Here is a 16,469-nt window from a genome sequence, read left to right on the forward strand (position 1 = left end):
TCCACTGAACCTTCAGAGGGCAAAGGAGAACTTTTCCCTCTGCTCCCACAGTACCCAGAATGGTCATTTCCCCACTTCCTGGCCACTCCTCATCACAGCTTGGCTTCTGCTCCCCCTCACTCCTAAACTTCCCAGACCAATGATTTCTCTCCTGTGAGTGCTTCTGAGTCCTTCACTGCATTTCTCCTATTGACCTCCCCACTTTTTAAAACTTTATTTTCCTCTTGGATGCTCTGACACTAACTTCCTTGGGTTTTCTCCTACCGCTTTTTTCACTCTATATCATTGGATGACAGCTTTTCCTCTTGAATGTCACTGTCCTCTTTTTTTTTATGCTGTAGTCTCTCCCTGGTGATGCCATCTATTTCCAGTGCTTCAGCAATTGCCTAGTTGGTGAAGCACAAGAAATCCTACCAGGCCTTCTTTTCTAAGCTCTAGACCTGTGGTTCTCAACTGGGCCGGGGGGAGGGGGGTGACTTTTCCCTTTAGGGGACATCTGGCATTGTCTGAAGGCACTATTTTGTTAAGGTTGGGATGGGGCTCTAGTGGCATCTAGCAGGTAGAGTCTGGGGATGTTGCTAAGCATCCTGCTGTGCAAAGAACAACTACCACAAGGAATTACCCAGTCCCCAAAATTAATAGGGTTAAGGTTTAGGAACCATGATCTGGACTACTAGACTTTTCAGTTTGAATGTTTCACAGATATGCCAAACCTAACATGTACCGATATGAATTTATCTTTCTCTCTGCTTCCCTGCCCAACTTGATACTCAGTGTTCATACCAAGTTAACAATGCAGTAGCTAAGAATATAACATTATTCTTGCCTTCTGGCACTCTCCAAATACCTACATCTTCTTCAAGGTATGATCTATTTATTTCTAGAATTACTTCCTCCTCTTCCTGTCCACTACACTAGCTGAGTTCAGGACCCCATCATCCCTCATGGTTTATTCAAATGAGTCCCTAACTAACTTCGGGATCCTCACCACCGCCTCCCTCCATCAGTCACTCTGATGGATACTCTTGGTCTCTGACCTCACTCCTTTGAGGGTTTGCCATTCCATAGCATGACAGAAAGGCTTTTCATAAGCACACCTCAGCTTACCTTTCTAGTTTTCTTTCTGTGTCTTGTACATCTTCATCCAAAGTACCTAATAAAATGTCTACCATATGGAGACAATGAATAAATGTTAAATGAAATTGCTCTAGTTAAATACATATATGCCTTTTTCTTGTTCTTAGCCCTCATTTTGTGATATCTTGGTTAATTTAAATTAGAGTGAGTCCGTATGTTATTTAATTTGAGAACTCATTCCAGTTATTATGTCTTTGCCCAACCCCACATCAGGCAGAAGTTCCTCAGAATTATTTTTTACAAACAAGATAAATCTTGTCAAGAACATTTTAGCCCATAAATGATATTCACTGCTGCTCTTTTTATTGGTATCTGGTGTTTCATCAAATTTTATCTCAGTGCAGATAAAAAAAACCAAGAGAAGCCACCACATCAGAAGAGAAAATTTTTAATGTTTCCATTGGAAGAATATGAATTAACCAAAAGAGATGTCAGGGGGATGTGTGGGGTGGCAAAATGTAGAAAATCTGTATCAGCAGGTTCTAAGGCAGCCATTGATTATTATGCTGTGATGCTCCAGGTAATTTGGTCAACATGTGTTTTGGATGTAAGACAATGGCATGGTTTAGATAACTTTAAAGTTACGATAACTCTGTGGATTCCAAATGTTCATTTCTTTTTGTCATTGTTGTTGTTGAGATGAGGTCTCACTCTTTCACCCAGCCTGGAGTAAAGTGGTGCAATCTCAGCTCACTGCAACCTCTGCCTCCTGGGTTCAAGCAATTCTTATTCCTCAGCTTCCCAAGTAGCTGGGACGACAGTCGCACACCACCATGCCCAGCTAATTTTTGTATTTTTAGTAGAGACTGGGTTTCGCCATGTTGGCCAGGCTGGTCTCAAACTTCTGACCTCAGGTGATTCACCTGCCTTGGCTTCCCAAATTACTGGGATTATAGGCATAAGCCACTGTGCGTGGCCCCAAATGTTCATTTCTACAATATACTCAATGTCTTGACAATCAAATCAGAAGCATTTTTCTGATAGAAATTCTGTCACATTTGGAGGTCTCTTGTCTTGCCTCAGACCCTCATAGATCTATAATTTTCTCACAACCCTTATAATCTTGAGGGTTTTCTTCTGCCGAGAATTTCAACAATACGGCACGTGTGTAACAATGCAGTCTTTTCTTAGTGCATTTTTCCAGGTGCTTTCTGGTAGAGCTCTATTAGGGATATACTTCAGAGCAGGGGTCCCAACCCCTGGGCTGAGAACTGGTACTGGTCTGTGGTCTGTTAGGAGCTGGTCGCACAGCAGGAGGTGAGTGGCAGGCTAGTGAGCATTAGGGTAACACCTGAGCTCTGCCTCCTGTCAGATCAGTGGCAGCATTAGCTTCTCATAGGAGCATGAACCCTATGTGAACTACGGATGCGAAGGATCTAGGTTGCACACTCCTTATGAGAATCAAACTAAGGTCTGATGATCTGAGGTGGAACAGTTTCATCCCAAAGCCATCCCCACCACGCCCCACCCCAACGGTCAGTGGAAAAACTGTCTTCCATGAAACCAGTCCCTAGTGTCGAAAAGGTTGGGGACCACTGCTCTAGGGTCTTCAGGTTTCCACTCATTAGTTCAATCCACTGCAATGCTGCTTTCAGATTCTTACATCTTTATCAGGGACCTGGGATGACAGAACAGAGGCATTAATTTTTTATTAAAATTCACTGGGTACAATTCTAATAACTTTTTATTGAAAGGAACTGAACCGTACATGCATGAAATAAAATTTTTGTAGACTTTAAAAAAAATGCTGCTTCAAAATTCTATGACTAAATTAATTTTTTAACTTTAAAAATTAGATTAAATGTATACAGAGTTTAAAGCCAAACCATTAAAACAAAATAATTATATGGTATTCAGTGATTATTTAGTTAAACCCATCTCTTGAAGTATGTGCCTCTGATGTGTTTAAAATGACAAACTGGCTTCTAACATTTCTGTGCCCATCTAACAACAGTTTGTAAAACTCAGCTGCATATCCCTATGTCAACTATAACTAGATAAATACATAATTAGGTACCTGGGATATCTGAGCAGAAATGACTAGGCTTCCAGTTGCTGAATGGCCATATGATTAAATGTAGTGATATCTTGGGACTCTTCTCCATTCTCTTTTCTCTGCCTTGTACTTGAGGCTCCTGAAGAAGTTATGTTTCTTCCTTACAGATTCCAGCATTCTGTTTTCCACTTTGTTTTTTTATTATTATTATTATACTTTAAGTTCTAGGGTACATGTGCACAATGTGCAGGTTTGTTACATATGTATACATGTGCCATGTTCGTGTGCTGCACCCATTAACTCATCATTTACATTAGAGCTATACCTATTTTCCACTTTGAAACGGAAACTCACCTAGAGTATTCATCGAAAGATTCCAGAGTTACTGGAGCTTCAATAGTATCCATTGTGAGAAAAGAGGAAAATATGTGTATACATAAGGGAGTCTGTAGAAGAATGAAGAGAATGGAGTTTTTTTGACGCTGTGATCATCATAATTGATGGATTAAAAAAATACTAATGAAAAGCAATTAATGAACTTTATTAATTGTTAAAATAAGGACTGCCAAAGGCTTCCATTGAAGTTTAAAGTAGGAACAGTTCATAGCCTCTGAATTTCACAATTTCTTCCACATAATATAGCCACCAGATTTAGTAAAGTACTAATAACATGTGGTTAAACAAAAATGTAAGTCCAGGCACCGTGGCTCACACCTATAGATCCAGCACTTTGGGAGGCTGAGGCGGGAGGACCACTTGAAGTTAGGAGTTTGAAACCAGCCTGGGAAACATAGTGAGACTCTATCTCTACAAAAAAAATTAAAAAAAAAAAAATAGCCAAGCATGCTAGCATGCACCTGTAGTCCCAGTCACTCAGGAGGCTGAGGCAGGAGGATCGCTTGAGCCCAGGAGTTCAAAACTGCGGTGAGCTATGATCACACCACTGCACTCCAGCCTGGGACATGGAGTGAAATCCTGTCTCAAACAAACAAACCAGAAAAAGCACAGATAAAATACTAAGTCAGAAAATTTTTTGTACTCTCTGTAAATGAATAAATGTTATTTAGTTAGTTTTGACATGTATTTTGTCACTTTTACGTTCCAGATCTACGGAAGACATTTGAGCAGGAACCCCTAGGAAAGGAAGTGTCTTTGGAACAGGAAGTCTTACTCCAGTGTCGACCACCTGAAGGGATCCCAGTGGCTGAGGTGAATAACAACAGTTCTTTGCATTTAGCAATTGGCACTAAGTTATTCTAACAGGGGCCTAATCCCTGGCTAATGGTGCAGTGAATTAGGGTATGGCATGATGAATGGTTGGTAATGGAGTCCTAACTGCCTGCTGCTGGCAAAATAGATTGATTGGGAACTGATTAATGACTTGGGAGTCAATTAGAATGCCCCATTGGACAAAGCCACGGGCAGCTTGGTTTAATTTTGTCATTCTCTTTCAAGAAATCAGAAATACTGCTTTATTTTATCTGGCACTTATCACAGAGAGAGATGGTATGACTTAACAATGTGCCATCAATTTTATTATTGTTCTTGCTGATATGCGAAAAATGTGAGTGTAAGAAGACAGTGTGTTTTTCTGTGTCTGTGAACCTGTTCACCTAACATATGTATTTTCCATTCCATGATGTAGTCATAGACATACCTAAAAGCCATGCCCACACACCTTGCATAAAAACATGTTTTAGGAGTAACAGGTGTCAATTAGTTTCATCCTATAAGCTTTTGATCAAGTCCTTCATTTTCCATTTTTTGTTTCTGCTAGAACAAAGCCTACTGGTTGCTAATGAAGTATTACAAATCAGATGCATACCATGACTTTTCATTAGCACCACACAATACAATGCCCTTTGAAAATATCTCTCTTTGGGGAAGAGGACTCTGACCCAGAAGAGACTGCAAGCACTCACCATCATCTTAGATCACACTGTTGAGGAAAACTAATACTGTGTCTTTCATTTGTTAACAAATAAATCCTAAACTCTAAAAACAGGTTACCCTTTAAATGATTATTAGGAGACATACTTATATGCATCTGACACTATTGCCCTAACTGACCCCGTGTCCTACAAGCCCAAGCACACATTAATTTGACAAGTGGCATAGCTGCCAGTTTGGTGGTGGTCTTTGTTGGCCTCCAAACTACATTGAGTCATTTGAAAGTTTTACTCTTTATTGCATGTGTTGAAAGAGGCATATTTCAGTTGTTGCAAATTGGTCTTATATATGGGTTCAATGTATACGAATTTTTAAAAATTAAGCCCTGAAGTTGTGCCTATCTCTGAAAGTGAAAAATAATACTATTGAGACTTTCAACACAGTCCAAAAAGCAATTAATAATTAATAATGTACTTAAACTATTTTATTTCTCATAGGTTTTCAATTTTTTTCAAGAAGTAAAGGTGGGGTCAGGTAGTTCGCTGGTCCCCTGACAACAAACTCAAACATCTGATTGTTCTTTTAATAGTAATAATAATAATTAATTAATTGAAAATTTAGGCAGAGCCCTTATGAAATAACTCCATTTTTCTATCATAGCCATTCATATCTCTATGAGTCAATGCAAAGAACTCAAAGGAAACTTTAATGAAATTCCTTTTTTTTTTACTTTGAAAGAGAGCTATTTTTTGCCTTAAATTGGCATCTCATGCCAATTGTTATCAGAGACTTTGCTTGATAGTAGCTATTTCATTCAACGGCATCAAAACCTTATCTCCCAGCACTAAGACACAGTATGATTTCGTACGACTAGAAAGGAGGAAGCTCTTCTCTATTCAATATTTCATTTTGATAATTACAATAGTGCATATGTCTTCTTAACGGTATTTCTAAAATTTTAATGCACACCTCCTCCATGAAACCACCTTAGAGACCAAAACAGATCATGAGCAACATGGGTATCCATGGCATCATTTTTGCTCAGGGCTTCTAAAAGGTATCTGACCCTTGCAAAGACTTTAGGTGGGGAGATCTTAGTAATGTCTTCATTTTTTTCAGTCTCCTCGACAAAGTAGTTCACTTCGTCAAGGAGTAAAGATTCATGACTGCAAACTAATTGGCTGTGAATTCTATCTGTATCATCACTAGGGAAGAGACCAATTAAAACTTGGCAAGCTCAAAAATCATATACCCATTTGACATTCAAAGAACTATATTTAATATGCATTTCTTTTTCATTTTTTAAAGTCAGAAGAGAGATCAAACACACATGCTCAAGAGCAGGCTAATAAATTCCTGTGTAGATTCTTTTCAACACTATTAAAATCACCAAGATCAGAAAGCTAATGAATACCTTAACATGACATATTACAACTGCCATTTGCTCAAGAGGAGCAGATAAATTAAAAAAGAAAGGGATGAAAGGTAACTTGGTGAGTTAAAGGATTATACAATCATTTTCCTTCTAATATAAATGTGTTCATTATTTAATATTTCATTTATTTGTTTAAAGAATCTTTAAGCATAAAAATAGGATAAAGTGAAACATTGATGTTAAAGGAAAACCAGCAGGTAAAACTCATGTGTTTTGTAATAATTAGATCAGACTTTGGAAGATGAAGCCAGACTGGATTCGTGCTCCTTTTGTCTCCAAGACAAATAATTCCAAGAAAGAGTCAGGCAAAATATGTTCAATGAACATATGGCTGATTGTTTCAATTGATCTTTGTTTTATAAGCATATGTCTAGTTCTATTAAGGAAGTAGTCAGGTACATTCTTTGCAGAATGTCAGGAAGCAGTAATTCCTTTTTCTCCAAATCAGTAAGTTTGTCAAGAATGCTAGTCTTAGTTTTGATATAGCACTTTGGGTACAAATAATGGCATAGGCATTTCTAAGGTAGTAACATTTTACTTCTTCCCTATTTTGGCATCCTATAATCTCCACCATAGAATGTTTTCTAATTTTCTTACAGCATTCCAGGTTCAAACCCAAGCATCACCATTTTTTACTTCAGTCAAGGTACTTAAATACTGTGAACCAAAGTTTCCTCAACCATAAAGGGGAGATAATAATAGTGTCTATGCAGAATGTGGTCGTGAGGTTTAAATGAGATAATATATGCAAATCACTTAGAACATGTCAAAAGCACTCAAGAAACATTAGCCATTGTTGATATTATTAATATATTATAATTTTTTAATTCACACAAGACCAAGCGCAACCTCTTAAATCCAAAATTCTTACTGAGTACCTTGCCCCTCTTCTTGGCACTGTGGGGTACACAGAGGGGAAGCTTCTGTTCTAAGAATCACCACGATGCTCTCCTGTATTCGTTACTTTGGTTGGAGTCCACACATGCTACAGATGAAGACAATATTGTGAGCTTTAAAATAAGGAAATGCTCTTTCAACAACACTACCAAATAATTGGTTAATGAAACTACTTATAGCAAGTCGTGATGTACTGCTGCCCCTACCCTAATGTTTTGTTTTGTTTTGTTTTGTTTTGTTTTGATTTGATTTGTTTGAGACGGAGTCTCGCTCTGTCACCCAGGCTGGAGTGCAGTGGCATGATCTTGGGTCACTGCAACCTCCACCTCCCAGGTTCAAGCAATTCTCATGCCTCAGCCTCCTGAGTAGCTGGAATTACAGGCGCACACCAGCACACCCAGCTAATTTTTGTATTTTTAGTAGAGATAGGGTTTCACTATGTTGGCCAGGCCGATCTCAAACTCCGTGCCTCAAGTGATCTGCTCACCTCAGCCTCTCAAAGTGCTGGGATTACAGGTTTGAACTACTACGACTGGCCCCTTACCCTGATCTTTAAAGCTACTATTGTTCATCCAGTCCTTATTGACTCAGAACACTAGACCAGCCCTTACATTTTCTCCCAAAGAGGAAATTTAGCCTGAGGCTACTCTTGGTAGGTCTCTTTTTCAGAGCCCAAGGAAAGAGGGTGGCAAAGAAAGTCTCAGAGGAGGAAGCGGTCAACCAAGGACTCCTTATACTTGTTTAGACTAAGCCCTTTCCAATAAGAAAACAGGGGACGCTAGGGATGAAGCACAACAGTTTCAGAACTCTAGGCTTGGCTGCTCCTTCTCTGTTCTCCCTAAAGTCCTTTCTTTATATCTAGATTTTATTCCAAATATTTAATAACTGCATGGATTCCTGAGCACAAGAGCAGACTCTTAGGGGCCTAGTGCTATATCAGATATAACCCTTTAGCCACGGGGTCACAGAGTATCCAGAAATCCCAGGCAGCCAGCCAGGGCCTGGGGGTGAGGGGCACTCAGTAGTTTTGCAACAGATACAGAACTGTTTCCACATTGAATACCTGGCATGGATGAACCAGTGTGCCTGGCTAAACAGCAGCCCCCACATGCCACAATTTTATATAGCTCTACCTACTGATTGTATTGAAATTTATCTGTTTACTCTTCTTCTTGCCTGACAAGCTCGTGATGAAATAAGGAGCAAAAAGTTTTTTGTTCATGTTTTATCTCTAATGCCAGCAGGTTATAAGTCACTTAGTAGATTCTCTAAGTATATCTAACTAAATGACAGAAAGAGGCCCTGCTGGATGTGACACAGAGGCAGCACCTCAGGAGATGGAACGCTCTAAAAAAAAGGATGTTTCTCGTCCCTGAAGATGCAATCCTACTGAGAGATCTTGGTGTGGGATGACAGACTCCATCAGTCTGAACCCTGAGGGCGGGGTTCCAAACCACTAGGACCAAGAACCAAGGCCACTGGGAGTGGGAGACACTTGAGTTGCAGGATGATAAGGGAGGTGTTAATAAGAATAACATTAAAATTTTCAAGTAAACTAGATGAAAGAAAGGAAAACAAATCCCAGGAACACTCTAAAATGATATAGCTCAGTGTTTCCTTTAATAACACTTTTGTTAGGATCAAGCCAAAAATATGATTGTTGTCTTCCATTTCTGATGAGGCGTTTGCCTTTCTTTCAACAGATAAACCTTCCCCCCATCTCCCTGAAGATGCAAGAAAATTAATACACCCATGGAACTGGTGCTGAGTTATTCCACTAGCATAATAGCAGCACTCTATGAAATTAATCCCTCTTTGCTCATTTTATTTTATGCCTAGAAAATGTTAGTGTCACATGGAGAGCCAGAAATATATTCAGAGATGCTTTATCAGATTATCTCTTTTGGAGAGTACTGGGATGAAAACATCAATGGATACAAGATTTGTTGGCATGGCAGAAGGAGCAAAGCTGAATTTTTCTCTAAAACCTGTGATTTGTTTCACCTTTAACAAGGGGATAATTGCTCCTCTAATTATAATTGAGCTATTTTTCATAGGAGTTTAATTGGAGGAACAGGGCACAATGTTCAACTTATTGACCCAGTTGTGCTTAGAAACTGTCATGTTATTTATCAACATTTGCATCTCTAATTAGCAAGAGGGAAAATATGGGGTGAAGTGCAAAAGAATAGACTACTTTGCTGAGTGTAGTCGTGATAAACAGGGAACAGATTTTTTTAAGCTGATACTGACAGGGCAGAAAGCTGGTGGCAGCTGGAGGCGCCGCCAAATGTGCAGCATCAGGTGGCTCTCCATCTAATCGATTATTAATATGGCTGCTGAACACTTTCTTTCATGAGTCCTTCACGTTTCCCTGCCATTCTCCCATAATAGGAACTTCCTATTGATGAATTTCCATGCAGGTATGTTGTCTCTGGAGAGGTGCTTTACACTCTTTCCAGGCAAAAGAGTTTAGAGAGGAAAGAAGAATTTGAATACCAATTTGGAGGGAGATGTTGCTTTCAGTGCCAGTAATTATCCATTGGAATTTTCTCCTACCGTGTGTGTAGCTACAAGACAGAGTTTTGATTAGGATATGATTCTCAGCCTTGAACACAGGTTTTCAAAAGTATCAGGTTCCCATACCAGCAGTCACCTTTCAAGCTTTGCTTTGGTCCAATCAACATTCGCCAAAGTCACCTCCTTATTATGACCATCCCATACTTTTTGGGGTGAAAAATCATGGGAAAAATCCCATATTTTTCTTCCAATATCTGCCTCTAATAGTTAAACACAGAGATCACCACAAGCCCAGAAACCATGTAAGCTAAATTAAAATTGCAATAAGTTTAAGCAATGTAAAGATCCATTTTAAAGCAAAAGAAATAATAGATTTTATCTGACTTATTCTACATCTGTGGCTTGATTTCTGCATGTACTTAGTGATTGCTTTGAGCCTATAGTATGAAATGTAGATTTCCAAAAATCATCAATTCACTTATACAAGAAATATTTACTGTAGATGCTTGGTGTGCTAGACATTTTTCTGGTTGCAGGAAATACAAGTCAGTCAAGTCCCTCGAGGAGAAAAACAATAAGCAAGAATGTAAGAAAAATGAGTGAGATATTTTCAGATAAACAAGTTAAAGGAAATAAGGTCATATGAGAGAGGGTGATGGTTGTTGGGGATTGAGGATGACTTTAGAGTTCAAGGAAAGTCTATCCTGAAGAGCTGAGATCTGAAGGTAAGGAAGGAGCTGTCTTGAAAAGATCCGAGTGAGAAAGCTCCAGGTGATGGGAGCAACAAGGACAAGTACCCTCAGGAGGAGGTGATTGGTTACAGGGTTAAAAAGGAGGCCAGTGTGTCTGAGACCCAGTGAGCAAGGAGGAAGGCAGGAAGACGTTCAGTCAGGAAAGGGGGAACGAGGGCGCGGACTTGCAGAGACGGTAAGTGATTTGGAGTTTTCTTTAAATGCCTGAAAAGTCAACGGACACATGAAGGAATTGTCGAGACCTGACATATACCTTTAAAAGATCATTCTGGCTGCTGCATGGAAATGGATTTTAGAAGTGCGAGAATGGATTTACGGACACCTTTATGGATTTATTTAATGATGAAAATCTAGAAAAGATTTAGTCTTTGAGGAGAAACTGAAATGTTCCATGTGGAAATTCAGCAGACCCACTAGAATGAGCTTTTTTCAGATGACCTAAAATCAATGGTTAATAAGCCTCAGCTGTTTTCGAGCACAGTCTCTATCTCAGTAGAGATAAGGCAGCAGGCAAAGACCTAACCTGTGCCCATAATCACGGAGCAGGAGGGTTTTTAAAAATGTGTGTTGGCCTTCATTTGTTCAAAAAAGGTTTTTCTTCAATAAGTTCCCTTGCTTTGGGATTTCTTCCAATAATTCTTTATATGCCTACACACACTAACATAAACTCATAATGGAGTCAGAGAGAGCAAAAACGCATATTTTTCTAAAGATGGTCAGACTTAGCTAAAGACCTGAACACTTTTAACTGGTAAGAAGAAAGGCTGAGAGTTACCTATACTGAAAGGCAAGTTTATAGTAAAAACTGGTTAGGAACTAGCTACAAATTAGTCAGTTTATTGCCCTTTTGCCCTGGAAAAGTTAGCCTTTTAGGGACACTTCAATGCCATTTTGTTCCCTTGGATGGTGCTATTACATATAGTCATTTTACTTTGGGTTTTGGTTATTTTATTTCATTTGGTTTTTGTTGGTAGTAGTTCATTTGTCAACATGCTTTTATCTCCTCATCGTTGAACTTAGGTTTTAGAAGTTTTCAGATTTCAAGACAAGTTCACCTCTAAAATACGGCCTATGTATGTTCAACCCTCAAAAGCAATGAGCTAGACATATGTGCAATTAAGAGAGTGTTTCCCCAGCAGGAAAACAAATTCCCTTTCTTGGCAAATGCCTTTCCTTTGCAGAAGTAACAACAACTGAGCAAAATGCCACTGGTTTCCACTTGCTTTTTTTAATCCTTTGGCTATCTTTTTTTACCATTGTCTAAAGATATAATTTCAGCTTGCTTAAAGACAAACATTTTTTTTAAAGCACAAAAATACCCAGGCTTCCACAAACCTACTGAAAGGTGCAAAGTATATTTCACAGTGGTCAACACAGAAGTGAATGGATACTTGTTTTATTCCAAAACTGAGAAGCAAAAATCTACATAGTAGCCTCTGGTTTTTAGCAAGAGAGAACGTCCAGCATAATTATCCACAGTAGAGAACTGTTTTGATTGTTTAAAGCACCTACAAGGGAGGGTGAGATACCTTTCACCACTGGGAGAAATAAGAAAATAATACTAGGATTTCAAACTCTGGAGCAATTAGAGCCAAACCTACCTGTGAAAGTCTACAGAAGACTATTAGCTGTCAATATCTTTTAGAATTGTCAAGGCCTTGGCCAGGCATGGGGGCTCACGACTGTAATTCCAGCACTTTTGGAAGCTGAGGCAGGTGGATCACCTGAGATCAAAAGTTTGAGACCAGCCTGACCAACGTGGTGAAATCTCATCTCTAATAAAAAAGAAATACAAAATTAGCTAGGCATGGCGGCACATGCCTGTAATCCCAGCTACTCGGGAGGCTGAGGCAGGAGAATCGTTTGAACCCAGGAGGCGGAGGCTGCAGTGAGCTGAGATCGCACCATTGCACTCCAGCCTGGGCAACAAGAGTGAAACTCGGTCTCATTAAAAAAAAAAAAAAAATTGTCAAGGCCTTGCAATTCTAACTGTGGTACATAGATTATCTACATCATCATGACCTGGGAGCTTAGAATCTCAGACCCAGAACACTTAATCAAAATCTTAGCAAGATCATCAAACCAGTCTTCACTAGGCACAGTGGCTCATAACTGTAATTCCAGCAGTTTGGGAGGCCAAGGCAGGAGGATCACTTGAGCCTAGGAGTTCAAGACCAGCCTGGGCAATGTAAGAGAACCCCATCTCTACAAAAAATAAAAAAAATGAAAGTTAGCCAGACATGGCGGTGTGTGCTACTCCAGGGACTGAGGTGGGAGGATCACTCGAGCCTGGGAGGTCGAAGCCACGGCTACAGTGAGCCTTCATCACACCACTGCGCTCCAGCCTGGGCAACAGAGCAAGACCCTGTCTCAGAAAACAAAACAAAACACAACCACTCTGCAGTACTGGTTCTCAGCAGTGGAGACACAGTGGAATCACCTGGGAATTGTTAGAAACTACCAATGCTTATATCCCACCTAGAGATTCTGATTTAATAGATATGACACACAGCCAGGTTATCAAGATTTTTTTAAAGCTCTCCATGTGATTCTAAAATGCAGTTTGAGAAGCTCCGGTGTAAAGGACAAAGTTAAAACAAACAAATACACAAAAACGTCAGATTTGTCACTTCCAAACCAGTCAGTAAAACTTGGCAGATTCCCAGCTTCTAGCTAATGCTCCTTGGAGAAGCTTGGCTTGGCTGAGTGTACATTTGATAATAGCCTCCTAATTGCTTTTCTCATTTGTTTGATTAATGTACCTATAGACAATGATTCTAGGCTAAATCTCCATTCTTTTAGGTGTGCACACAGTTCTCCACTCTGTTATGTCATTTTCAACCTGTGCTCTGACTTGATGGGCCTCAGTTTGAGTTTAACAGAGTAATCTTTCTGATAGACGTGGAGTTTTCTAGCTAACGGTTGCTGGACTCACTTTTCATGTTGGGTGGCATGTGGCAGTTTCCCTCTGTTAATTAGAACAAATGTGCCAATTATGTTAATGTTTCTCCCGGTACCAATCAGTGAATAATTAGACACAACACATCTGTCTTTCACAGGAGAGTATAAGAAGAAAAAAAACTGCAAGATGCTTTGCTCTCTATTATTGACATATATGATTAGACAATTCCTTAACCAATCATAAGGTTAACAAGTTTGTATATCAGAAGGGCAAAGGATGCCAAAAGTGATTTTTGGAGCTGAGAACCTCTCATTGTTAGCATAGTGCTGACCAAAGTCCACCTATCTCTCAAGTATCTCTGCAAAGATTTTCATTGGTCTTTCCTTCCTTTTTAACAACAACAAATTACACTGCCCTTTTGGTAAAATGCAGGGATGTGGTTTATTTATCCTGAAATAAAGAAATAAACAAGTTCTTAAGTATTTGAAACCCTCAAAAAGTCAACATTATGTAAAAGGTTATGCTAAAAGAAATCACAAAATTCAGCCTATAGGATCATATGGAAGGTGTTATAAACATGTCAATCAGAATCAGATTATAATTTGTTATAGTTTCTACTTATATGTTTCCATAAAATCTGAACTTTAGAGCATTCTGATTGAGGAGAAAAAAATGATTTTGTTTGTATTGTTATTTACTGGCATTTGCATTCCATACTTGGCAAGACTTTAGAAAGAGATGGAGTTATAGTCTAGTTATTTCATAATATAAGCAGTGCCTGCTTGTGTTGATTCCAAAAGTATGAGGAAGATACTTACAAAATCAACACATTAGTCTTCTTGAAGGTAGTCAAAGTGTATCCTAAAATAAAGCTTTTTGTTTCATGTGGAGTTAAAAGTCTATACTTTCTGCTGAATATGGCTCACAGTCCTAAATGCTTGATGATATTCAGCTATGTATTTATATCATCCAAAGGTGCAACATCATTCTTTGTTACCATAATGTCTATATTATTGTGATTACAAATATATTGCCCCTCTTGTTAGAAACAGAAAATAAGACTTGAATGTCAGATTATAAATTTTTTTCTTACTATGACACTAATTTGCTTATTTTAAAAAGGAACAACTCAGAGAATACATTAAATATATTGGAAAATAGTTATGATTACTACTTCTAGTGTCAGATATTCCAGGAAAGTCCCAAATATATGAATCACCCTGGGACACATTCCTCCTGCCCAGGCCATTATGAAGAATGCAGCACTGAGGGAGAGGCCATAGTTGTCCTTTTTAAAAATTATGTTACTTTGCCCCAGATAGTTGTCTTCTGTTTTTTAATAGTAAAACATGAGCATAGTTATAATTTTAAAACTTTTGATAGCAAACCATGAGAAAAATTATTGGAAATAAATATTGTTTGGAAAATAATTGTCTTATCTAAATGGGGTCCCATTATATACACTCTAAATACAAGAACATGGGAATCTGTCTTTGGTAACATCATTTTTATGATGTTTAATAATAGAGAGGGGAGTGAACGAAGGTGAGAAAATGACTATGGAAAGTCAAGACTAAACTGGATTATAACTTATCCCATATTTAATGACCAGCTATAAATGGATAATCCACTGGAAAAGTTAATCCATATTTCTCTGTCTTTGCTGATACTATAAATAAATAAAAATTTAAACTGAAGAATAAAGTATTTAGGAAAGAGGTAACAGAGCATTTTTGAAATATGAGGGTTGTTGAATGCTGGAGTTGCTACTCAAAAGAAATTATGGAAGCCTGAGCCATTGAAAAATGATCTCCATGTTTTGCTGCAAAACTTCTCTTTCCCTGACAGTACTTAGGCAGCCAATGGTTCTGACTATTATAAAATAGCAATAACAGCGAAACTATAAAACCATGAGTCTAGGAGAAATAAAAAGTTGCTTCTTAAATCATACTGCACACAAGTAGGGATGGCAGTTTTATACACCTTTTCTGGGAACATACCATATAGTGTCAATATGCTCTAGTCCTAAAAATTGTAATCACATTAGGAATCATTCATATTTGTTAATAAAATCATGTTAGTATTTTGAGAACACTGTGCCAGACTGAAGGCATCAGTAGAATTGAATGACCTCACTGTTGGAGGGATTTCCAAACACTTTCTCCTCCTACTGCAAGCGCTGGAACTGGTCCCCATGTAGAAAGGCTAGAGATATGACATCTCTTCTGTACATACACTAGCAGGGATTGAAGCTGTAAATAAGATGACACTTTCCTCACTGGGAGTGTTTTATGAACGAAGACTCATAAACCACTACCTATAGTCCTGTGCAGCAGTAAATTGAAAGTCAGATTTCTCTCAGGTGTTTTTTGTTGTTGTTTTGTTTTGAGATATTACTAATTTGGTATTATGAATTTGAATATATGTACTTCTTAATAGAGACACTAAGGGGCACTGAATCATCATTATTTAAAATACATTTAGGTAGGTATAGCTTTGTGTAGGCTCAAGTTAGTTCTAGGGAAGAGGCAATTAAATTACACTTATTGACTATCTCCTAATTCCAGGTGCATTCTTTTTTTTTTTTTTTTTTTTTTTTTTTTTGAGACGGAGTCTTGCTCTGCCGCCCAGGCGGGAGTACAGTGGCCGGATCTCAGCTCACTGCAAGCTCCGCCTCCCGGGTTCACGCCATTCTCCTGCCTCAGCCTCCCGAGTAGCTGGGACTACAGGCGCCTGCCACCTCGCCCGGCTAGTTTTTTGTATTTTTAGTAGAGACGGGGTTTCACCGTGTTAGCCAGGATGGTCTCGATCTCCTGACCTCGTGATCCGCCCATCTCGGCCTCCCAAAGTGCTGGGATTACAGGCTTGAGCCACCGCGCCCGGCCCAGGTGCATTCTTTTCATATCTCATTTAAATCCCCCTACAACCCTTGGAGGGATG

At 38.9% G+C, this 16,469-nt stretch overlaps 1 protein-coding gene across 2 annotated transcripts in view; it reads left to right on the top strand.

Moving 5' to 3' along the window:
• UNC5C (unc-5 netrin receptor C) overlaps positions 1 to 16,469 on the top strand; it is a 382,002-nt gene that overhangs the window by 266,539 nt on the left and 98,994 nt on the right. For both annotated transcript variants that reach the window (XM_025385362.1, XM_025385361.1), the window contains exon 4: positions 4,239 to 4,342. In XM_025385362.1, coding sequence (XP_025241147.1) covers positions 4,239 to 4,342 — 104 coding nt within the window. The remainder of the gene's footprint in view (positions 1 to 4,238; positions 4,343 to 16,469) is intronic.

The sequence above is a fragment of the Theropithecus gelada genome, chromosome 5, assembly GCF_003255815.1.
Source record: "Theropithecus gelada isolate Dixy chromosome 5, Tgel_1.0, whole genome shotgun sequence".
Classification (NCBI taxonomy): Eukaryota; Metazoa; Chordata; class Mammalia; order Primates; family Cercopithecidae; genus Theropithecus; species Theropithecus gelada.